Source organism: Melozone crissalis, unplaced genomic scaffold (assembly GCF_028551555.1).
Source record: "Melozone crissalis strain CALT ecotype California unplaced genomic scaffold, PUWL_Pcris_2 ptg000033l_1, whole genome shotgun sequence".
Lineage (NCBI taxonomy): Eukaryota > Metazoa > Chordata > Aves > Passeriformes > Passerellidae > Melozone > Melozone crissalis.
The window spans coordinates 7,415,578-7,440,677 of NW_026535811.1; the positions used below are offsets into that span (position 1 = coordinate 7,415,578).

At 41.8% G+C, this 25,100-nt stretch overlaps 3 protein-coding genes across 4 annotated transcripts in view; 1 reads left to right on the forward strand and 2 right to left on the reverse strand.

The window, feature by feature from the left end:
- Window positions 1-2,299: 2,299 nt before the first annotated feature.
- On the reverse strand, window positions 2,300-4,005 carry LOC128940404 (translation initiation factor IF-2-like). The gene is made up of 2 exons (XM_054281787.1): window positions 3,944-4,005; window positions 2,300-3,296 (listed from the first exon to the last, which is right to left on the reverse strand). The coding sequence occupies exons 1-2, from the start codon at window positions 4,003-4,005 to the stop codon at window positions 2,300-2,302; spliced, it is 1,059 nt and encodes a 352-aa protein (XP_054137762.1).
- Window positions 2,663-16,664, forward strand: NUP50 (nucleoporin 50). Its single transcript, XM_054282096.1, has 8 exons — window positions 2,663-2,873; window positions 5,407-5,485; window positions 5,811-5,894; window positions 7,895-8,090; window positions 9,544-10,206; window positions 11,507-11,585; window positions 12,040-12,158; window positions 12,828-16,664. Exons 2-8 carry the CDS (start codon window positions 5,417-5,419, stop codon window positions 13,028-13,030), a joined length of 1,413 nt encoding a protein of 470 aa, XP_054138071.1. The 5' UTR covers window positions 2,663-2,873; window positions 5,407-5,416; the 3' UTR covers window positions 13,031-16,664.
- Window positions 16,665-22,579: 5,915 nt separating this feature from the next.
- Window positions 22,580-25,100, reverse strand: part of KIAA0930 (KIAA0930 ortholog) — a 47,722-nt gene continuing 45,201 nt past the window's right edge. For both annotated transcript variants that reach the window (XM_054282097.1, XM_054282098.1), the window contains exons 9-10: window positions 24,695-24,850; window positions 22,580-23,078 (exon numbers count right to left, since the gene is read on the reverse strand). In XM_054282097.1, coding sequence (XP_054138072.1) covers window positions 23,038-23,078; window positions 24,695-24,850 — 197 coding nt within the window. In that variant the 3' untranslated portion in view covers window positions 22,580-23,037. The remainder of the gene's footprint in view (window positions 23,079-24,694; window positions 24,851-25,100) is intronic.

The following is a 25,100-nucleotide window of genomic DNA, read 5'->3' on the forward strand; positions in this document are numbered from 1 at the left end:
AGCTCTGTTCAAGGCATCTTGATTTTAGCAGAATTGGAAAAAATAAATTGAAAATACAGGAAAGAGGTTTCAGGCCTAACTTTACAAAAATTAATAGATTAACAATTGGAGTTAACACATAGACCATTAGAAGAAATTTTTCCTTTTTTTAACCATATTAATCAAAAAGTTTATTTTTAATGAAAACTTTAATCCTTTTGTAAGAACTGCATTTACTGTTATTTCCATCAACTATCAAATTTCTAAGTCAGTTGATATTTCAAAGTGCAGCTTGTGTAAAAGATTGCCCACATGACCTCTGACTTTGCAATTGTGATTTTTGATGTTTAGGATATACTTGGTTTTGTTATTTAAGAAAAACTCCATTTCAACTCATGTTCTTTCCCACTGAGGACCAAGAGACAACATGGTATTTTGAGGGGCTAATTAAGAGATTGGTGGTGACATTTTAGCAAATCCAATTCCCTGCTGAGAAACAGTAATTCTCTCTTTCATTAAATTTTTGGGCAAGACCCAAAAAGCCAAGGAAACAAAGCCTTTTAAATATAGTTATTCTGAGGCTTTTAACAGTTGATAGGTAAATACTGCAAACCAGAAACAATGACAAAAGGAAAACTTCTAACAAAACTCTAACCCTGGATCGACACTGAGTTTGTCACCTGGTGCCTGCCGACAGAAATAGGTGCTGATCCCATATTACCATGCAGAGCTAAATATTTAAAATAATCAAGTTATTTTGCTTACTGTGGATCAGGAACCCTTATACAACAGAACAGCCATGTTTCCAGTTAAAACACTTGGTAGGAATTCTTAAGAAACCTTCCCAGCAACTGCACAAACACAAAAAATATCAATGGGGAAATGCCTGGAATCCTATTAAGTGACCCTGGAAAACTCGTTATTGAAAGAACATTTTACAAATAGCCTATCCCTTCAGCACTGTAAATGGCCTACTTAAAATAAATAAGAGTTGACAGATAAAGCAATTTAAAAAACTACACTTCTGGAATAACAAAATGTGCAAACAACGGAGAAAATGGTTAATTAATTAAAAAATATATTTAAAAAAAGAAGACCTTTTTAATTTCCTGCTTCTTACATTTCAGAACGATACCCGTATTCGACTTTCTTGGCTCTTTTCAGCAAACCACAGTTAAAATGCCTCCCCCTGGTGAAAGCAGACAACCTGTCACAGCTTTGTACCTCCAGCGGCCGTGGTGATGCCATCGTGGGCAGTGACCTTTTCAGCTCAAATCGAGTGTGTCTGGGCAGGACAGCGCTGCATTCCTCCTTCAGCTGCTCTCTGACCCCCACTGGGATAAAATCAGCGTCTTTATTTGCAGCATTCAGGCCAGAGAGAGTTGGATAGAGCCCCCTTGTGAAAAACGCCAAATCACTTGGTTTTAGAGTTTCAAAAGTTTAATAGTAATAAAGTGGTTATAAAAATAGTAATGGAATTAGAGTAATAATAATTTGGACAATTAGGATTTAGGACAATACGAGACAATAAAAACAAAGAGTTATGGAGAATTCAGGTACCTCTTTCTGGGCAAAATAAGCCCCAAAAAAGCACACACGTTAACAGAGGATTAACCCTTAAAAGCAATACCCTGTTGCATATTCATACACCTCATACATGATGCATAAATTCCATTCAAACACAGGATTCTGTCTGGTCATCGTCAATTTCTTCCTCTGAATCCTGACGGCGTCTTCAGGGCTCAGCGAGGCAGGAAGAAGTTCGTTTCTTGTGATAAGGGAGCAATAAATTCTTTTTCTCTGACACATGGAGGTGTCTTGTGGCTGCTATCTCAGTGGGAGTACCTCACTCCTCTCTTTTAAAAAAAAACTATCTTACATAGCATAGCTTCTATTTTAACATTATGTTATAACCTAAAACTATATTTAACACACTTGTTAAGAAAATTAATATAGCATAACTTTTTAACGCAACACATATAATATTCATTTTAATATTTGCGAAAAGCCAGTAATAAAATACGCATTTTCCACACCCTGTTCCCGAAATTCAAACAAGTTGACTTTCAGCCGGCTGCAAAGGCGTTTCCTTTGATCATCGGAACAAGTCACCATTTAGCATAGGGTTCTATGCTTTCCTACAGGCCTAGCACACTGCTTATAATTAATATCCTGATTAGGATTTTAATTAAATATTAATGAAGAAAACTAAGCAGCGGCAGGGAAGAGTAAGCAGGATAGCCCGTGGCAATCCAGGGCACGGCCGCCCCCTCAGCCGCCCTGAGGCGCCTCCCGTGCTGAAAATGATGAATTATATAATTCAGAACCAGCGAACATTAACTTGATTAAAATGTATAAACCCATGAGAAAGCTTTTTTATCAGCTTCTGTGTGGAGGCCCGAATTTTTGTGGGGCAAGGCAAGTGACGGACTGACACTGCCAGGGGACGCTCGGGGTTTGCTTTTCCCGACGAGTTCGGGAGAATTCGCTCACACCGCGGCTCGCGCCGGAAGTCACGTGAGCCGCGGCTTGCATTGGGCCCGCCTTTCCCTGGCAGCGGCCTTTGGGGCGCCCCCCGCGGCCGCCGGCGGTACTGCAGCCCCGGCCCCGCCCCGCTGCCCCCGCCGGGCGCACGCGCGGTGCGGGCGGGCGCGGGACGGCGGCGGCGGGCGCGGGACGGCGGCGGCGGGCGCGGCGTTCCCGCTCTGGGCCCCACCGAGCCCCGTCTCCCGGCGGACGCCGAGGGGGAGGCCGGGCCGGGCGGCATCGGGGGATTGTGAAGGCACAGCGGGGCGCGCTCAGCCTGCGACGAGACCGGGAGACCCTGCGTGCCGCCCGCCGCAGCGTCGGCCCCGCAGCGCAGCGCGGCAGGAGAGAAGCGCCCGCCCGAGCGAGTGAGTGCCGCGGGTGGGGGGCGCGAGGGGCGGCCGGGCACGAGCGGGACCCGAGCAGGGGAGCGCGGGCTGGGCATGGAGGCAGCGGGGCGGCGGCGGCGGCGCTTTGGGGGGCTCGCACCGTTCGCAGGGTTCGCAACGCGCGGATCGGTCTGTGCGGTGCGCAAGCAACGCGCGGCGTCCCCGGGACGGGGCGAGCGCAGCCGGGAGTCCAAAGCGGAACGGCAGCGCCGCGGCCACGGGGGCGCGGGGTGGCCCCGCCGGCATCCGGCTTCCGCTTCCTCCCGCCGGGAGCCGCGGCGACCGCGCTGCGACACCGCCGGGCCCGGCACCGGCCCCGCTGCCGCCAGCACCGCCGGGCTCCGGCCCTCGGTACTCGGGCGATGCCGCCCACAGCAAACCTCCAGGGCAGCCTCGGCTGCGCTAAATAGGGCAGCGAAGCGCTCTGTGGGTCAGCAAAGCATCTGCGTTGTGTTGTTTTTAAACAAGAGCTTGTTAATCGAACAAGAGTGAGGCTGCGTATCAGGGAAAGGTTCTTCCCCCATAGGGTGCTCAGGCACTGCCCAGGCTCCCCAGGGAATGGTCACGGCCCCAAGGCTGCCAGAGCTGCGGGAGCGTTTGGACACCGCTCTCAGGGATGCACAGGGGGGGATTGAGGGGTGTCTGTGCAGGGATTGTCGGGGTGTCCGTGCAGGGATTGTCGGGGTGTCCGTGCGGGGATTGTCGGGGTGTCCGTGCGGGGATTGTCGGGGTGTCCGTGCAGGGATTGTCGGGGTGTCTGTGCAGGGATTGTCGGGGTGTCTGTGCAGGGATTGTCGGGGTGTCTGTGCGGGGATTGTCGGGGTGTCTGTGCAGGGATTGTCGGGGTGTCTGTGCAGGGATTGTTGGGGTGTCTGTGCAGGGATTGTCGGGGTGTCTGTGCAGGGCAAGGGTTTGGAATCGATGATCCTTGGGGACCCTTCTAACTGAGGATATTCTGTGATTCTTTGATATGTTTCTCAAAATATTTCTCTCTCAGCCTGTTCAGAACATGTGCTCCGAAAAACTCAGTGAAGTTTATGAACACCAACCAGATGTAGGCTTGTGTTCGTTCACAGGACAGAATACACTTCAGGTTCTCTGTTAGATTCATGTTAGATCCTCTACAATGCTTTTAAAGAGAATCTCTGTAAACACAGAGTGCAGAGAACCTGGAGCTTAGGTCAACAAGGTTTCCCCTCTTTTGGTGGGGGACAGGCTCTGTAGTTAATGTGCTATTTCAGTAAATCAAATCTCTAATGTAATAATGAAACTAATACATTTAAATAATACTATAGTACATTACATACTATGTTATATACTATAATAATACTATAGTATATTATGTAATATATGTTATAGTATAGTATATGCTATTATATAATACTATAGTATATTATATAAAGAATACTATATATGTTATATAATATATATGGTATTATATATTATATATATATTAAATACATATATATTATTTTATACATTATTATATATACATATTTATATTATATATACATAATGTGTATATATATATGCAGAACACTTTCATTTATTATAAATAAAAAATTAAAATTATTACATAATACAATACATTCCATATTAAAATTATGTAATAAAATAATAATAATTTATATAAAGGTGACTTTAAAATATCTTCTTATTTAGCTTTTCAATGGGTTAGATTGAAATGATCTCCCAGGGATTATCAAGCAAGGATGTCTACTTCCAGGACAGAGTGGATTAGGGCATTTAAATATGTATACACAGGCCAATCTTTGTCCCTCTATTTCCAGAAGCTCTAGTAACTTGACCTAGTAATTTGTGATGTGTGTCAGACAAAATTCAGGATTTGGATGTGTGATCTCCAAGTGTGCTGCTGGATGTACTGTTCTAGAATGTTTCAACATACAAACAAAATAGCTTGTAATAATGTATTGTTACAATGTCTGGCTTTGAAATTCAGCTATTTGAGGATTTTTTAATCTTTTTTTCTGGGCAGGTCTTAATCATAAACCCAGGGGGGATTTTGGAAGAGTTTTAGTTGTTGTGCTTGCTTGAGATTTAAATTGCAACAAAACTACATATTTCCTTTGGAAGGTTTTCATATTTCGTGTCAGAAGATATAACCATAGTTAGTAAAATACCTCTTTTTCACATAAAGTTCCAGTAGTATGATTGCTTGCCAGGTTTTTTAGATTGACTCCAGCTACCATGTTTTCTTTCTCTGGTTTTATACACAGCTCATAAGTTGTACTTTAGTAAAATGGGACTCAGAACAGTTTCAGCCATTCCTTCTGTAAAGCTGATTTTGCTCTACATCACAGAGATAACCAGAAAAATGATGGTTGTTTTTGCCACAACATTTGGTTTTCAGTTGTCATTCCAATCTTGACCTGCTTCTACATGAACTGCAGTTCCTGTTTTTTTGTTCTAAGAATACAAAGTGAAGATCATTGCCACTTAGACTTTAATTTCTGTGCAATTCTTTCTAGGATTTTTTGTTTCTTTCCCACAGGTGGGGAAAAATGGCCAAGAGAATTGCAGAAAAGGAGCTGACTGACCGAAACTGGGACCAGGAGGATGAAGCTGAAGAGGTAAAATACACATTAGTTCCCCAAACTGCCTCAAACTCTGGATTACTGACAGATTCCCTTCAGCACAGATATCTTAGAGCTGTGTTTTAAAAAAGCAAAGCAAAACTTACATTATTTGATGTAATAAAATGGAGATAGCACAAAGAGAAATGTCGTGCAGAACCAGAAAGTGTTTTCCAAGTATCAGCTCACAACCAGTGGGCTGGTTTTTAACTTCTTCCCTTGTTTGCTTGGTAGCCAGTGTTAGAGGTGTGTTCAGAACGTGATCTCAGCCATCCCTTCATGTTGAACATTCCACTAATGATTCCATAACTTCCTCTTCAAGGTGGGAACATTCTCTGTGGCAAGTGAGGAGGTCCTGAAGAACAGAGCTATTAAAAAAGCAAAGCGCCGCAACGTGGGGTCAGAGGTAATGTGGTCACTGGACAGGGGTGCTGGAGTTTTACTCACAAAACACAACATCATGCTCAGGTTTTTACTTCTTGGGTTTGTAGTGATGCTGAATAAAGTCATAATTTCAGCTCATCAGGTCATATGTGCACAACTTTGGCTTTACTGTTCCATGCTAAGAATAAGGCTAAGGCAAAAAAAGGGTTATACTAGTTTGACTGGTGAGCAGGGTGTTCTTGCATATTTCAGACACGATGTTATTTGCAAATGGGTAAAACAGCATTTTTCTGCTTTACTCCCATTTTTTGTAGAGAGGGAAGTATGGAAATGCGAAGTTATTAGTTATCCATCCTGGAGGGCTGGGGGATTCTCAGAAGCTTTATTAGTAAACACCCAAATACTAAACTGCTCTAAGAATGAGAAACATGTCTTAAGAATGCTGCTACTTTTTTTCCTCCCTCCCTGTCAAGAGCTTTAGTGCCATCTACTCTTTGCACTAACAAATTGAAGATTGAAAGGCAGTTGGCCTTTTTTACAGATTTAGTTCCTGTGAAAGCATTATCCCAGTGCAGCCAAGTTGTTGTCCTTTCAGAAATCCTTTTAGAAAGCATCCTGATAATGCTTTGTTGTATATATTTTTCCCAGACATGTTTGAAGAGGCATGCATCATGTTAGAAATAGGCCTGGAGCTTTATGTGTTACACAGATTGCTTTAGGACTGGATGGGACTGGATAGGCACAGTTAGGAACTAGACAGCCTTCTCCTATGCTTTTGATTTTCCTTCTTCAGCCCAAGCACTGTAAATGAGGAAGCTGTCTTAGCCCACTGATGCCTTGAGTGGTTTTAGCCACAAATGTGGTAGAGGATACAATTAAATAAAGGATTGTACTGGAATGAGGTGATGCAAAACATAAACTACAACTTGATCAGGAGAGATTCAGGGGCAAATAGAATAGGAGAAATAGAACAGAATGAGAAAGGGGACCAGATGGCTTGTAGAAGTAGTTAGGAGCAGGCTGTTAGAGCTGGTGGAAGGGCTGGTGACAACTAAGGACCATGCAGCCCCTCACTCTTCCTCCTAGTGTGATGAGGAGGAGAATCAGAAAAAAGGATAAAAGCCTGGGTTGAGATAAGAACAGTTTAATGATTGAAATACAGTGATCATGATGGTAAGGAAACCAAAAAAAGAGAAAGAGACAAACCCCAAGAAAAAGCAGGGATGCACAGAAGGTTGCTCACTACCCACAGACCTCACTCATCCCATCCCCAAGCAGCAATTAGCTGCTTCCAGCCACCCCCTCCCAGTTCCTGTGCTGGCCATGACACTGAAAGTTCACTTTGAGTAGTAAAAGTTCATTGCCTCCAAAGGCCTGAAGATTGCAGTGCTTTATTTGCATGTTAATTTTACTTTGTCTTTTAGAAACACTTAAGAAACTATACCATAAAATAATATGGTTGCAAAGACAGTGATCAGAACTGGGTAATGAAAAGGTTGCAGAGATGGATATTTTGTGGTCAGGTACAGTGTGTCTTTGCATCTTCCATCAGTCACATTGGAATATTTTGGGCAAATCACAAGAGGTTTCATTGATGACTCCAGAGTGATGAGTGGATTAAAGTATTGGGCTCTTTACTGCCATTGTAAATGCTAAAAGTTGTTGAAAATAAACCTGAAATTACATAATCCTGTGTAGTTATTTAAAGATAAACCAGATTACAGATTACCAAAATGTCTAATAGATAAACACATCCACAGCTCTTCCATGAGCAACTTCCATGTATCCACATCCTAGACCCAGTTTGTTTTCATACCAAACATCTGAGTCTTTTAAAAACAGTAGCAATGTGTGTCATAAGGAAGTTGTTAATTTTGTTTGCATAGCTGACACAGAAATGCATGGAATGACACACTGAACTAGGGAAAAACAAACCAAGGATATCAGGAATATTAAGTGGGGATAGGATTTGTGTGGATAAGATGTTTGTAACTGGTTGTCTCTCTTTTTTTTTCTCCCCAGTCTGAAAGTGGAGGAGCTTTTAAAGGGTTTAAAGGCTTTGTATTGCCTTCTGGAAAAGGAGGAGGAGGCTTCAGTGGATTTGGGAATGGTGCAGGAATAAAGCCTTTGGAAGGGCTGTCTAATGGAAGCAGTAGTGCCTCTAGTACTCCTCCTTTCAGCAGTTTGAAGAGCACCTCTGAAACACAATCAGCATTTGGTAAGTTTTAATTAACCATACATATTTATCAACACCTTCAGTCATAAAACCTGTAGGGCTATTTTAGTAGTGAAAAAACAAATTTAGACCATCTTATAGTTGTGTTTTAAGGTTTTGAGACTTCATATCTCTCTGTAAGATTTCTTATTTTAGAGTGTTGGAGGGACAAGTTTTCATCTGCATGCATTTTAAAGAGGTGGCAACTAAATCCATATTTCTAATACTGGAGGTAAAAGTTTTCTAGGCACAGATGGAAATGGAAGGCACTGGCATAAGGCAGTCTGTAAAAGGTATAAAGCATCTGGTGACATGTCCCAATTCTTTGAATTTAAATTAAAAATACACGCTGCATAGCTAAAGTCTTCATCTTTTTTCCTTGTACATCTGATGTTGCAGACAGTCTTACTAGAATTTATCTGTTACAGTTATACCTACATTTTAGGACATTTTAAATACTTCAGCATGTTGAGCTGTCATGCTTTGGAATTCCCTGAGGAATATTAGTTCTGTCCCTTTGTGCTGGACATGCAGAAATGTTAACCCTTATTTTGGAGTCACCATGCCATAGAATAGAAATGGTGGAATTTGAACTTTGGAGTAATGTGGATTTCAGTGAGCTTGAATAAATTAAGGGAAACTGAAATATTCAATGAGAATTTTTCTAGTTTGCTTCTTAGGGTTTTTTATACAGAAGTGCTCAAAAGCTTGTAAAATTATGGGCTAGTGCACCTAGGGTGGTTTAAAGCACATTTAAAACACATTTAAAGCACAAATGGGAAGAGATAAGTTGAGTTTTTTGATTTAATAAGCGTTACAGCTTGCTGAAGTTGTTAGATTTTTGTAAGATTTTGAAGGTTTTGGCAATATATAAAACATGTATTTTTTTTTAATGTTCTGTGCAAGATGTGTTTGAAATTTTTTTCTATACACCAGTGTGCTCCATCTACTTTGTCCATCCCTAACTTACTTGTCTAAATGAAAACTTGGGTCAGCTCACTGCCATGGGAGTACCTGGGGCACAGTGTGGTGACCCAAATGAAGGAGATCAGCTGAGGAAGGATGACTGATTTGATAAGAAATATTGCACATGTTAGGTTTTTAAAAGAGTTGTGCTTTCTGGGTAAAAAAAAAATGGTTCTAAGCCACATTTCTCACTAGGTCAGCAAAGCATCTGTGTTATTTTTTAAACCAGAGCTTATGAAGCCAATGGGTTAAGTTGGAGATCAGGGAAAGGTTCTTCCCCCATAGGGTGCTCAGGCACTGCCCAGGCTCCCCAGGGAATGGTCACGGCCCCAAGGCTGCCAGAGCTGCTGGAGTATTTGGCCAATGCCCTCAGGGATGCACAGGGGGGATTGTTGGGGTGACTGGGCAGGGCCAGGAGCTGGACTGGATGATCCTGCTGTGTCCCTCCCAGCTCAGGATCTCCTGTAACTCTGTGATTTTCCCGTAACAGGATCCCCGCTGTCCAACGGCCCCAGTGCTGCTGTGTTTGCTGAGAAGAAGGCCGCCAGCCCCACAGCCAACGGCGGCAGCAGCCAGCCCTGCTCCTCGGGCAGCACCCTGGGCTCAGCCCCCGCCTCTGGCTCCTACCACAAACAGCTGGCTGCCCTCAACTGCTCCGTGCGAGACTGGATCGTGAAACACGTCAACAGCAGCCCCCTGTGCGACCTCACCCCCATCTTCAGGGACTATGAGCGCTACTTGGCCAGCATCGAGCAGCAGCACGGGGGCAGCAGTGACAGCAGCTCCAAGAACGAGGGCAGCAAGACCCCTGCCCCCCAGGCTGCTCCTGTGTTTGGGAGTTCAAAGCTCCAGCAAGGCTCCACCTTTCTGTTTAACAGCAAATCTGAGGATACCTCCGACAAAAAAGCTGAAGCTGCATCAGAAAAAAGAGACCCGTTGTTAGGAGCTACATCTACTGTCTCGTTTAATTTTGGCAAGAGTGTTGACAGCTCTGTTTTGGGTTCCCTCGGTTCAGGAACGCTTAGTAGTTTCTCATTTTCTTCTGGGAATTCAGGTTTGTTTGGCAAAGATGCAAACCAGGCCAAGTCTGTCACTACAGCATCCACCAGTTCATTGGAAGCTCAAACAGACAGTGGCAATAATGATGACAAAGGTAAATTCTACGTATTTCTATTTATAGTTATTTTCATGGTCAGCTGTGAGTGTATGTGACTTAAGAATACTAAGAAAATGCAATATTAAGTTCACTGAGATGATGGCATGGTGTAGTGTCTGAGGAGGTTCAGGCTCGATATCAGGAAAAGTTTCTTCCCCCAGAGAGGGCTCAGGCACTGCCCAGGCTCCCCAGGGAATGCCAGAGCTCCCAAAGAGCATTTGGACAACACCCTCAGGCACAGGGTAGGATGGCTGGGGTGTTCTGGGCAGGACCAGGAGCTGCACTCCATGATCCTGGTGGGTTCTTTACAACTGAGGAAATTCTGTATTCTGTGATCATCATTCTTCAATTTGAAAGTACAGAATTATATATATATACACACCTCTATAATATAATACAATATGATATACAATATATGAGATTATGATATAATATCCCCCTTATTGGGAGAACTCAACCCTTATGTAAGCAACAGCAAAAGTATGTGCTTATCAAGACTTACATAATTCTGTCAGATCTCTATATAATATAATATACAAAATAATCCCATATCTGAGGGCAGGAATTGATGAAATTTAATCCCATATCTGAGGACAGGAATTGATGAAATTTAAATTGATGGAATTTAAAGCAGCTAGTATGTTCACCTTTCAGCCTGCTGGACTTCTCAATCCCACTGCTTTTCTTAGTAGGTTTATCAAGAGATCCCTGCAGTAAAAAGCATGAGATACAGAACAGCTCAGTTCATTTTACTTAATAGATTGTAAGGAGGCCAACAAAGTTGCATAGTACCTGACAGCTTTACTCTGGTCTTTGCCTGTGCTGAGTACAATAGGCTGATAGAAATCCCAGCAGCTGAGGGGCTGGAAAGGCATAATCTGCCACTCTTATCTGTCATTCTGCAATTCATTCCCTTCCCCCAAATTAAACCTGGCTCTTGGAAGTATTTATTGTGCTTTACTTGAACCCATTTATGGAGCATACTCTGCAATGTGAAAACTGTTTCTGTTCAAACAGAAGCTTTTGACTTACTAAGCTTTTTATTGTTAGTGTTTGATTGTTTGGTATGGATTGGGTATTTTCATCCCATTTAAACTGAAGGTGAGGATGAAGTTGCTTTAAGAGCTGAATGAAAAGCAAGTAACCCTTTTTGTGTAGCTGAAGCTGCTACAGAGTACACAGGGACTGAAAGGACCTGCCACATGTCCATGTCAACCATGGGGGGCATAAGGGACTTCCAATACAGTGCCAAAACCTGTGCTCACAACATTAACGTAATAAAACTTCCTATTTAAAGGAGGGGAAGAGGAGGAAGAAGAGCCACCAAAAGTCATCGTCAATGAAATAAAAGAAGATGATGCTTTCTACTCAAAGAAGTAAGTGACTTTAACTTGGAAAATAAAATTAATATCTGTGTATTGCTGTTCTTCACCACCTAAAATGGCGTTAAGTTTATTAGAGCTTCACTTAAATGTTTATAAATTGTACATTAAAGTCCTATTATAACTTCAGAATGATACAACCAGTTCTTAGGGCTTTCTGATTAGGCCCTGAGTACAGGTTGCTGTGCCTTTTACTTTTACCTGAAAGTAATCCATTTATCATTTCAATACTGAAAGAAATAGTTCACTTTCTCTTTGATCTTCAAGTGCTGTCCATTAGCACATGAAACAAGGTCAAGAATAATAAAGATTTAGGTTACTCACAGCATGTTAAATCCTGATTACTGTTACTGTGAGTCAGATGGATACAAGTACCTGGGAGATATCTTTTTATTTCATCTCTACATGGCTGCACAAACAAGGATTTGGGGTTTTTTTTTCTCCACAGGTGCAAACTGTTCTACAAAAAGGATAATGAATTTAAAGAAAAAGGTGTAGGAACATTACATTTAAAACCAGCAGGAAATGAAAAAACTCAACTCTTAGTACGAGCAGATACCAATTTAGGTAAGTACATTTATCCCAGTAACAAGTCTTGATGTCAGAATTCCTTGCTAAGAATTAGGGGGTTTTTGGGTTTTTTTACACAGCATTAACAGATACAATTAGTGAAAACCTTTCTACTATTTTTTCCCTAAATCATTTAGAATACTGACAAACACTTGGGTGCCTCTAGTGAGTATTACAAAAGACAGCACATGAAGCAGTGCAAGAAGTAAAAGGCTATGGTGTATGTTTGATAAAAAGTACCAGTTTTACCCTGGTTTGTCCAGATTAACATGTCTGTCTATATCAGAACATTTTGCTTCTGCATATGAACTGCATCTAGTGGTCAGAATGAGGAACTTGGCATAAACTAAGCACTGTGACTGGATTCCTCATTTGCTGCTTCTCCCTTGTCCCCTTTCTCCTGTGTCCCCCTACTACCATTTGATATTCAGGTTCCTCCATTTAAAAAAGGAGGATAGAGATTTCCTCATTTCTAGTGAGGAAAGAAATCTGAGACCAATGGCCATGAATGGATGCTTAGGAAAGAAGAAGACAAACATACACGATATTTGTGAATTGCCTTCCTTCCAACCACCCTAAATCTCTAGTTACTATCTATACTAAACCTGTATTGCAGTAAAAGCTAGAAAATGGCTAATGGTAATTTTTTCCCCTCCTCAAATGCAGGAAATATCCTGTTGAATGTTCTAATTCCACCTAAGATGCCATGCACAAGAACCGGAAAAAACAATGTTCTAATAGTTTGTGTTCCTAACCCACCCATCGATGAGAAGAACCCAGCTGTTCCTGTCACTATGCTAATAAGAGTGAAAACAAGTGAGGATGCAGATGAGTTGCACAAAATCTTACTGGAGAAAAAGGAGGCTTAAATAAGTTGCAGTCCATAATTTGAGGATTTATTGCCAAACTGCTGCTGCTCTTTTTTTCTTCCGTAACTTCATTTGAACATTTAATTCTTTACTCTGATATTAAGAACTGTTATAGGAATTCTGGAAAAATGATGTGAGGAAAAGCTAAACTAGCTAATAAAAGCTTTAATAGAACACAAGTGTTGGACTGTTCTCCCTCATTTTCAGTATCTAAGTGCAGGACCTCTTCTGGATAAAGCACATGGATGTAATTCCAAGCAAATGTTTTTAGCACCAGTCGACCAAATGGACAGAAAGCTGAGTACAAAACCATGGTACCAGAGCTTCCTTACAGACTGTAATACAATGCAAGCACCTCCTGTTTTGGGAAGGGAGGATGTTCAAGCTTACCTGTTGCAACTGTTTCTAGACTGCAGATTTTTAATTGGTCTGTTGTATTCTGGTGAGGCTGACTTCTTAGACTCAGTGACAGAACTGCACCCCACCAGTGATGATCTCCATTTTGCCGGGTCTGTACCCTTGCAGACCTGTGTGCTTTCAGGACTCAGAGACTGCAGATATTTAAAAGAGAATTTGCTTGTGTAGTCTTGTTGACAGCAGTGGTTCCTCCAGAGGAACTGTCAGTTCTGTTCTTACTGCAAGCAACAAGAGAATGATGTGCAATATGGTACAAGCAGACAACTGGAAGACAGTTTTATCTTGGACACACTGGCAGCCCCTGGCTTCTGACAGGTCAGAACAAAGGGTTGCACTTCCACATGATCCTTCCAAGGTGTTTGTCCTTAGTCCCAAACCCAGCTGAGGCAGAGCTGGATGTGCTGCATTGCTCCTGCTGCTGGTACTTTGCTGAAGAAAGCTCTTCCCACAACGACCTTCAGGACTTTCAAAGACCTTTCTGTTGCCTGTTGCCCTTGCCAGGACACACATGCACAAGGGTGTGTATCAGTATTTCTCCATGTGATAAAAATGCTGTGCTGCAGTGCATTAAACAAAGCAGCAGAGTGCAGCTTTGCCAGAAGCTTTCTGTTGCATGTGGGGAGCATGGGGTAATTTGTAAACTTAGTTTTCAGCTGTGATAAAATTAACCAGGTGGCAATAATTTGGGGATCAGAGCATTCATTCTGGTCTTGGTTTCACTCTCAACTTTGTCAGACTGTGTTTGGTGGTTTAATCCTTTTCTTTTTTTCAAATGTTTGCTGGAAACTCCTTCCCGAGTAACTTTTTCTACTTTGCTTCCAACTCTGGGACTTTTGCAAGAGCTTGATGACAATATGAAACTTGAACTGCTCTCAGATGTGTCACACTGACCAGCTCTGGCAAGATGGAACAAACATGCTGTTTTGCCTCTGGCTAATGTGACACAAGAGGAAAAACCCCTTTCCTTAAAAAAACTCAGTGTGACACAATTCATACAGGGGACCTGGTGGTCCAGCACAGTGGCATCCTGTGGGCAGGGAACAAGGAATTCCTTAACACCATTTGATGAGGTGCAGCACATCTCACTGTGCCCCTGCTCTGGGGGGGAGCAGATGGCTGCCTGTAGGCCTAATTCACTGCACAATTCAGGTTATGGCCTTTTTTCCCCTCTTCATTAAAAGGAGGAAAATCTTGATTTTATCTATAGCCCTGTTGACCAAAGTTCCAAAAGAAAGGCCTTTGCTCACATTTCAGCCACGTTTAGGGTACAAGAATTGCATTTTTAACACTGGAGTGTGAAGGGAGCTTAGATGCCATTTGAGATATTTGAAAAATAAACTGGTGCCTTTGAGGATTCTTTTTGCATCTGGCTAAATACTTAAACCATTAAAAGTCAGTGACATTGCTTTCCTCAAAATAAGATATACTTTTTTTTAATTACAAGTCTTGCTGCTACCTAAATTGGAGGCCCAAAGCTGACAGGGTGTGTCTAAATGTGTATGAATGAAAAACAGAATGCTGCCTAAGAGTTTAGTCCAGGCTCTGGTCCAAGGGCTCAGTTAATTTTGCATTTGTCTTTTGACTGTAGTGTCTTAACCCTGTCTCTGTACAGAAAGGTTTATAGAGCTCTGGTTGTACATCCCATCAAGAACAGCTCTGGCTATAAAAGCTTGGCCTTTTCTCTGCTTACTTCCAAAAGCTCATGGATTTGGAACTGTTCTTTATCCTTAGAAACATGGACCAACAAACTGAAGTTAACACTTCTTTCCTTATGCCTGCCTCTAAAGAGGGGCAGTTGTTAGGTTTTGCACACATGGATGTGGCCCAATTCTGACAGTACACCTCTGGCCTGTTTACAAGCAGAGGGCACAGAGTGAATGGAAAAATAATAGAGGAATAATAAATTGTGTTGGAAAGAATTAAACCTTACCCTAGTCATCATAACAAGTAACACCTGAATTCTTCTGTGCTTGTATTTAATCAAGCACAGAAGTAAAGCCAGGAGAAGGTAAAAAATTGAGATGTCACCTTCATTAGAATGTCAAATATATGCATAAACACACAATTTCAAACATTTTACATGGGGAAAATTGCCTCTAAAAGGACAGGGAAGAATTTCCCTGCAAAGCAGATTTTAATCAACATCAATTCATGGTGTCTGTACCATTATGTGGACTGTGAAGCAGGAAAAGATAGTCATACACTGACAAACTTGGTGCTCAGGTATAAAGCACAGCCTTTTCCAGCACTTTAGAAATTTTTGATGATGCTTCAGTTTCTATTTAAGGAATACTAAAATACAGAAAGGCTGTAACAGGCCAGAGATTGTTAAATAGAAATAAAGGCCTTAATGAAAAAGCAGATTTCACAGAGACCACAGACATCAGTGTACTACTGCCTTCATAACAAACTGGCACATGCTATCCAAGGAAAGAATTTTGGTCAGAATTCCAACTCAAAGAGGCATTCCTGTGTCTTAGGAATGTATTTTAACAGCTGGATATCAGATACCTGATATTAAAGATGCAAGTTTCTGCCCCAATCTGCATTGATGCCTTCGTTGTTCCAGGTGTATGTAGATGTTGGAGTGTCTTATCCATTCTTCCTCCTCTGGTTTTGAAGTTTCAGCTGGAAAATAAACATCTCTGCTTCTTTTAATTATCAGAATAATTTCTGAGGGATATTATTACAGTTGGCTTGAAATTTATTTTAAAATATTAAATTGCAGTATGCAAGGTTTAATTTGGGAGGGCAACACTGTGTTCCTCTAAGCCCTTTTGGTGATGGATGTGAAAGTTTATATTAAATTTACAGTTCAGATAAACACACTGTAGAACATAAACCAATCAGGAGGTTTGCTGTGCTATTGAAACTGAAGTTCAGCTCCCTTTGCAGCACTGTAACATTTAAACTGTTGTTAAAGATTGACTTTCTGATGCCTTAACTTATTTGCATTTGATAAAATTTTGTAGCTGGTGCCTGTGTGCAGAAATTACCTGACATTAAACAATTTAAAGTGGCATGAGCTAGTCTAAATCCAATGAAGATGCTGAATGTGATGATTTGTTAGTTGTTAGTAGATTTCAAAATGCTCTGAATTTTTCAGTGGATACTTCAGTTTTACATAACGTGTATGTTAATGTTTTCATTAGTTCTGATACACTGAGGTCATGTACAAAAATCCATGGAAAATGTGAATAAATGAATGGAAGATTCATTTGTCTTGTATGAATCACTTTCATTTTCAGTGTATAACATGGAGTAATAAAATCAATTGTACAATCAGTGGCTTGCAGGTGAATTCCTGCCTGGATAATTCTGCTACTAAGAGAAGGAATGTCCTGCCCTGCTCATTCCTGACTTGGAAACCTGGAGCCAGATCAGCAAAATGCTTCCTCCTTGTGAGGTCAAGGAGCTGGGGCTGCCTTGGAGGACAGAGGGAACACCTGTGCTCACATAGCAGTAGAGTGACTGACCTCTAAACTCTCCACATGAGTATAAAAGGATTTAGAAACCACATCATCTAGATCCACCTGATGACCCTTACCGAATTTACTTTAGATCTTGCCCAAAGTCAGGCCAAAGTGATTATTTTTTTCATTGGTTTGTGACAGTTTGCAAACACAAGAAAAAAAACCATTTGGATAAAAACTAAACCCAAAACCAGCAAACCTTTCCCTGTCCTAACTTTCTGAATGACTAACCAAGCAGGGGAGGTTTATTACCAACACTTGTGAGGTTCTAATGCTCTTTACCTTTAGTAATGATTTAAATAATGCTTCTCCATTATGGCTGCTCCCAAAACCTTTCAACTTGAAGCATTCAAGGAAAAAAAAAATCACAGTTTGTTTCAAAGCAATATTTTAGTATTTCCCAGCCAGCTAAGATTCCTGCCCAGTTGCATGAGCACTCACAAAACAGCACTGCCAACAATCTGCTCAAACATCCATGTAAAGAACTGAGACATCCTGTTCTTAAGCTCTGTGTTTTATTTCTCCCTAATATCCCACACGTCTCTGAGCTATCACACATGGCTTAGGATAAATGTTGTTACCTACCACATGGATTCATAAAACATCCTGCTCTGGGATTCTTTGAAATGAAATCATCAGCACATCAACTCATGGGCATAGTTGGTAACATTTGTTCAAGGAGTATATACAAAAATCCCCTGAAGGTTTCCAAAATATCAGGTGGAGAGAGAGGATTCAGAGCCTTGCATGTCTTTAAATCAAGGCAGATCCCAGCCAGTACACACAATTCAAAGCAGTGCAGATCTAAATGCAGTCTCATTTTTGTGACAATGCACAAATCTGCATTGAAGTTCTTCCTGAATTAATCAGGAAGAAACCATAACAGCCATCAGTCCTCACTATTATTCACTGCACAAACATAAATATGACTACATAACCAAGTTGAAAACAAACCATAGATCACTTTAGAAGGGCTGTTCTAAAGGCAAGAACAAAAACCTTTTGTAAAGAAATTCAGGACTCCACTGACTTTTACCTTCTTCCCCCTTCCCCAATGTCAAGTAGTCAGGGACTGATCACTTAGAGGTTCTGTAGCAGAAGCAGCTTTGCTCCAAGTGCAGTCAGAATGAAGAGCAGTGAAGCCACTCTGCCACATGAGTTTCCATCTGGCCATGCCTACAGGAGTGCCACAGAGCCTGTCCCACCACTGGTGCCTGCCACCAGGAAGGAACTCCAACACCAGCAGGCACAGTAGAGAGAAAACACCACTAACAGACTTTATGGTCATTAAAGAGGTCTGTTTATTTGCTGCAGGGTCCAACACTTTCTTCACTGCTGCCATAAGCACAGCCAACTTTATTTTTGGTGCACAACCTTCTCCTTGCTCTTTGATCAAATCCTTGCTCAGTACAGTGCCTGCACAATTTTCAACCCATCACCTTTTAAGCAACAACAATGATCAATGAGGCAAATAAAACCCGAACCATGCAACATGTGTTAGGCTGATAAAATTAGGCTGAGAATATTTATATATTTACACAGAGAACATTCAACATTGGAACCTGCTTGCAGACTTGTATTATCTCGACCAAGTATCCAAACAGCTACATTCTGGTGTAAAATACTCTGTTGTTTAAGGTTTTGCGTAAAAGCTACTTACTTCACAATGCCTTGAACTGGATAACCGTACCTGGTTCTGACACAGAATTTCTACACACCAGCACCACACATGTGCAGTCATACCTTGCAGAATGTGTAAGGCATTTGCAGACATCTGATTGCTGTGACCACAGGAAATCCACTTTCCAGAGCTTTCAGCCATGACCTTTGGAAACCATGAGAGTCTTTCAAATACAAAGAGTGAATTCATATGAGAGACACTGTTCATCCAAGAACTATAAACTTGTCATTTCTTGACACTGCTACATACAACACAGATAGAATTTAAGACTAATAAATTATTTTCCTAAATAAAAATTTGTTCTTAAACCCCACTGAGTAACAACAGGGCTTAGGCACTTCTGAAGATTTTATCTTACATCTGTCTTTAATACGGAAGCTTCAGACTATAAAATACAGGACAAGAAATCATCTCAAAAAGGAACAATTAGTGACTGGCAAGAAACAGGTCAATAGTCTAAGAGTATAGTCTATTTCCCTGGATTCCACATCAATACAGAATTTCAGTGATCAGATGGGATTCTGTACATGAGGGTCTGCTGGAAGAAATCTGTCTGCAGAGTCAAGGACTTCACTGTCTAAATAATGAACATACTTTGGGAAAAACATATTACTGTGAAAACCCACCTGTGCAAACAATTCTCTTTTCTGGAAAGCACATCCTGCCCAGAAATAGAAAACTATAAAAATAGTAACAGCAATCCAGAGCCCAGCATGCCCAAGCCTTGTAAACAATGAAGACCAGGAGAATAAAAAGAGAAGGATCAGGGACCAACACAAACTGGATTAGCCAAGACAGCAGAAAGACTCATAGAGTTTCTAAAAGCATCTTCTTTTAAAAGGAGATTTGGAATCTACCTTGTCCTGGCTGGCAGGACATAAGAGAACATAATTTCACATACATGGTGGTCTCTAAGGCAGAGCAATAATCTGCTAGAACAAAATAATTGATTTAAGAGCTTTCTTAAAAAGAAAAAAAAAACAACAACCCAAAAAAAACCCCAACCAACTGACACAAAACAAAAACTCCCAAGCTCTTTATACTGGTTAAATCAATAGCTGTGAAAAACTTGTTATGGATTAAAAGATTCACATCCTTGTATTTGACATCTATCAATATACAACATCTATGAGGAGCTCAAGTGTTTAGCCTTGATCTCCAGAGGGAGTGAATGGGCAGAAGGATGGAAGGAGTTAACTGAGCAATGAGGTATGGTGGAATTCCAAAAAGAAAGAAATCTGTTCTGCCAAGTTTCCCAAAGGCATTAACTGAGCTGCATCTTCAAACATCAGCATGACTAATGAAACACACTGTGCTCCAACCATCAAGACAATGACAGCCAAAAGCCTTCATGGCACTGCAGGACACACCAGCTCCATCTGCAGCAATTATTTCAATGCTGAATTATTTCAACAGGGGCTGAATCCAGTTCACTGCTTAGGAGCTACAGAATTAAACCCCTCACCCCTCTCAAATACTGTGAGAGGTTCTTACCAACATTCACTTTTCTTTTTTGATGTAGTGCAAGAGCATGCTAAGGGTCCAGCTGTGCCATCCCGACCCAAACAGAATTTTTTGATCAAATTCCCTGTCAATCTGTCCACACAAAAGGACAATTTTCAGGGTTTGTTTAAAAGCAGAACAAAATGTGGAATTTGGTAACAAAAAGTAGGAACTACTGGCTATACATAAAAAGTCCAAGACAGTTGTTTAAAGAAGGAATAACTGAGAATCTGGAACATTTTTGCTTCCAAAAAGCACTATTGACATTCAGTAGACTTTTTGACCTCTTGTTTTCCATGGATGTCCATGAGGGCATACTTGTGGTCCTTTTCTACTAGAAAAGGTGAGTCATCAATGTACCTACAGCATATCCCACTAGCAAGATACAAGAAATTAATTCACTTTTTTTAGGACATTACAGCCCTTCAAACACTAGACATCAAATCCAACCACATACATGTAACAAAGCAGATGATACCTCCTGAAACACAGATGTAGGATCTAAACTGTACCTTCCATAGCACTGCTTTTACACTGATGCACTAGCTTAGAATCATTCCTCATTTGCTTTGAAATCTTACACAGCAAGATTTTCTCAGTCTTTCAAAATCACACAAAGTTAAGCCACCTAAACATAATACACAACACCAAGGGAGCGTTACAAATTCTTGTCCACTGAGAAGTGTTCAGGCACCTACAGCTGAGGGTCCTATGTGGATACACTTCCTTTTTACATTGTTCCTCTGGCTGCCTGCCTGAAGGTACCAATTGTCATGGTTAGTACAAATGTGAACCCTCTCTCCCTTCCCTCTGCAATGAAGATTTGAAGGAAAACCAAGCACTGATTTGCCCAGTCCAGCAGTATGAAAGCACAGAGTAAGGAGCACATTGAGAGGCTTGTTTTCTAGCTGAGAAGTGGTTTAATCCTCAGCATGGGCAAAGTGAGAATATTTTACTGACTGGTGCCAGGCACAGTACCTGCAGGGGATCTCAGGGACCCACCCAGGCTGCCTGGCCAGTTCCTTGAGAGGGCACTTCAGCTGCTGTGTGAGGCCTCCACCTCTCCCTGGGCTCAGGGGCAACCAGGTTAGATGGGGGAAACACCCTCACAGACCACAGGCAACATTCCAAGGTTGCAGCATGAAAAGTGGGTGTGCTGGTAGTGACAAAGGGAACATTTTCCTAGCATTTTCTTGCAACACATTTGAAGCCAACTGAAAACTGGTCAGCTGTCCCTGTCATACACTCATGCTGCCAGTGTAAGAAAGGCCACCGTGCTGTGCTAAGGTGACAGCTGGCCTCAAATACAGACAGACCTCCTTACCATGATGGAGTCATCAGGTTGGGCTCAAGGGCAAATTTGGTCTGCCTTTATGCTGAAGTGGAGCTACTTCCACAGAATCTAGCCTGAGGAAAAAAAGCAGTAAGTCCTATTTGAGAGGTTAAGTCATTAGGTGCTACTGTGAGAGTAACAACAAAGCACTTTGGAAAGACCAGGTACGAGGGAGACAAAGGTCCAGGCTCAGAGCACATGCCCCACATTAGCTTTAGGTGCTCAGAGTCTGAAAAGTGACAAAAATGGCATCTTCTCTCTCCCTCTGTGCATGTACTGGAGTCTCACATGCCCCAAGGGACATGCCAACCCTCCCACTGCTGTGGGGTCCTAAATGGACCCAAGAATTTACTGGCTCTCATCAAAATAGTCAGCCAGAACCACAGTAACCTCAGCATTCCATAATTTCATTTTCAAATTTCAAGGACAGTAGTTTTGCTGTTTAGAGAGAGCTGGACTTCATGTGTAAACATAAGGCTGTTTTCCTGAGAGCTCCTGACGCACCATTTTCAGACCTCCCACTGTGCAATTTTTAGTCACTTTTCAGAACAGAATTATGTTTCCATCTTTTGTATTTCAAAAAAGCTCTCAGTGCTTCAGCATGTAACAACCAAAGATAGAAAATTTGGGCAGGCTGCCTCATCATAAAGCAGCTCTCACACCCTCCTTGCCTACAAAGGGTATCCCAAGGATGACTACAAACCCCCAAGTCCAGAACATGCAGGAGGATGGGTTCCTGGTAAGGTTTTAGGCCTTTGGAGAACAATTAGAGTCTCCTGTTATTTCACTTTAGACTCAAAGTGGAATTGACTCAACTGAGAGGAAGATAAGCAGCATTAGTACTGGAGATGAACCTCAGCTTTACTATAGCAGCACATTTTAGCCTTCTTTTCACTGGCTCATTTTCTCAGCCAGCTCTTGAGGATGAAAATGTTGCTGTTCTTTGGTAGATATGGAAATCTGTCAGCAGAGTTCACCTGTCCTAACACTGACACATGAAAAATGGGAACATTTTCAGCCTCTTTGAAGCTCTGACCTGCTGCACATACCAAAACAGCAATGTATCTTTCTCCTTTTCTTCCCTTAGAAGGAAGCTGCTCTCTCCCTGCTCTGATCCACACACACACACAGAGGCACACACATTCACACACACACGCACTCACAAATGGCTGATCAGACAAGGAGAGGGTATGGCCAGAGTCTATGGAGGGATGTCCAAAAGCACATCATTATGAAATTCTTAGAATGTTTCTCCCAAAGAATATAAAGTTTTGCACATTCTGTACATATTGTTGGCTTCTTAGTTATAAAGTAAACACAGTAGCAAACTGTCCATAAAGTGTTGACTCGGTTTAAACGCAGCCCCTTCTTATTTTGTCTTGCTGAAAGTCCTCTTCCAGTCAGAAACACTCCAGTCATGTGGGCATTCGGTGTGTGACAGCAGAGGAAGGAAGAAAGAGGCACTTTTGATCGGCTGGTATTCCTGGAGTTCCCTTTTTCCTGCGGAGGTCTCTGTTCCTGACACTAGGTGGTAGTGTTAGCACGGAACCGCTGGGATAGGCACTTGGCAACAAGGCTCCAAGGCAGTGCCCGCCCTCTGCTATGTCATCAGGATTGGTTTCTGCCGCACTTCCAGGATATCTGGGCAGGGGAGACAAACAGAGAGAGACACAGCCGACTTAAGAGGCTCCTCACAGCAGCCACAACACCTGGAAGAACTGGAGATGTAATGGTGGACTGTGGCACAGCCCACCAGGAATCTAAAACGTGACAAGTCCATGGCTTTGCCTGTTAAAATCTGAATTAACCAGGATGCAACTGGGAGGAATTGAAAGATGAAGAACTGCAAATATATCTCATCGTGTGGAGAGGAGAGCTGATCCACTTTAATTTATACAGGGATGAAGCAAAATACATTATTCCCTGGCAATATTTTCCAGGGAAACAAGTGTAAGTGCCATTAACAAGAGATGCCAAGGGGTTTCCCATTATTGAAGGGACAAATACAACATCTCCAAGTCCATTAGGGAGACTTCTCTGGGTACAAAACATTCAACTCTTCCCTTCATGCTATAGCCCAAAGCCTACATTTCTGCACTCAAAAAGCTGCCATTAAAAAAAAAAACAAAAACATTCATCTTTTTGGCTCCTTAATTCCATATTGTCCAAGTGGGACAGAATATGAACCTTAAAACTTCTGTTGTAATCATGGGCATCTTTCTAAATATGCACAGTAAAACCAACATGGCAGGGCACTGAGCAGAAACATCTGGAATCTGGGCTGTGATGTCCTTTTCTAGGCTACACAAAGAACAAGGAACATGGAAAAAGGGAGCACACAATTAAAAGGCTGATCAAATGCCTCTGCACAAGGAAGATGACATGAGCAAAAAATAAACCCCAGCTCCAAATGGCTCCAGCCACACCTCTGTAAAGAATTAAACATAGTGGAGGGAGTCCAGTCAAGGGCCACAGAGGTGACTAAGGAACTGGATCTTGTGACATATGAGAAGGTGACAGAAGTGTGATTATCCAACATGGACAGAAGGGTCAGAGTGACATCTTATCAATAAACTCAAGACCTTTTAAAAAGTACTTTGATCACTATCACTGGGATTTTAATATCTTAGTACACGTTTCCTAACTACCCAAGAGAAAAGAGCACCTTTTTCACTTCACTCTGCCCCACATGTAATGCTCCTGCTACCTGGAAAGCACAAATACACTGATTAGAAAAAAGGCCTTGGAAACAGGGCCTATACAATATGTCAAGCTAAAATAAATGTAAGTAGGGAAAAACTGCAGATGAAAATTCTGCCTTACGGTCCAGAAATTTCATGCCCTATTTCTGTGCATCTCAATATACACTCTAAGTATGTTCAACAAATTAGGTCTCAGAAAGGATGTTCAAGCTCAAAGCCAGTATTTGAGCATAGAAGCATTTGTGCCATTTGAGCAGATATTAAATGCCAGCAAAACCAATACATCTTCTGTGAATTCCAAAACGCCTGTGGTGAGAGAGTGAGTAAGCTTGGTAACTCCAGCTAACTTGCTGTAAGACAATGATCATAAGGAATAATTACATTCTTTGCTGAAACATTGTTCAAAATCCATCCTGAATTACAAATGACCCATTTTTAACTGGAATCTAATTTCTTCTAAATTGAAATCAATTCCTATTTACAACAGCATTACAGAGAAATACTTGTACAAATACAAGTATTTGGTGGGCTGTGCACAATGGATGTCAAAATTACCTGTTAAAATTCGATGCAATGGCAAAGTGATGTATGTTAAGTGTGCATAGAGTAGAAAGTTTTCATCAGTTCTGTTCAGCTTGAGCCACGAGCCCACCAGCGAGCGTCCTGTTCCCGACAGGGAGCGCGAGCGCAGATTGGTCGCGTTGTGCAGATCTGCAAAGGCAGGGAGAGACAGCAAGCCTCAGGGGATTGTACTTCACTGGAACACTTCTGAAACTCAAAAAATAGAGGAAAGCCTCCCATTTGTTGCTTAGAGACAGATCACATGCAGGACAGTATCATAATTGCTTTTAAAAACCAGGCAGACCTTGCCTAGCAGAGTTCACCATTTACACTGAAGCTGAAAACAGCAGACAGGAGAGGGCTTGTGTTACCACACTGCACCGGCAGAACACTGACTCAG

Bases quoted from the DNA above. Each gene is read 5' to 3' on its own strand.
- NUP50 (XM_054282096.1), top strand. From the start codon at position 5,417: ATGGCCAAGAGAATTGCAGAAAAGGAGCTGACTGACCGAAACTGGGAC. The intron at 5,895-7,894 runs GTAATGTGGTCA...TTTTCTCCCCAG, and splicing joins GCCGCAACGTGGGGTCAGAG to TCTGAAAGTGGAGGAGCTTT. The intron at 8,091-9,543 runs GTAAGTTTTAAT...TTCCCGTAACAG, and splicing joins TGAAACACAATCAGCATTTG to GATCCCCGCTGTCCAACGGC.
- LOC128940404 (XM_054281787.1), bottom strand. From the start codon at position 4,005: ATGAATCTAACAGAGAACCTGAAGTGTATTCTGTCCTGTGAACGAACA. The intron at 3,297-3,943 runs GTTGGTGTTCAT...TGCCCTATTTAG, and splicing joins CGAACACAAGCCTACATCTG to CGCAGCCGAGGCTGCCCTGG.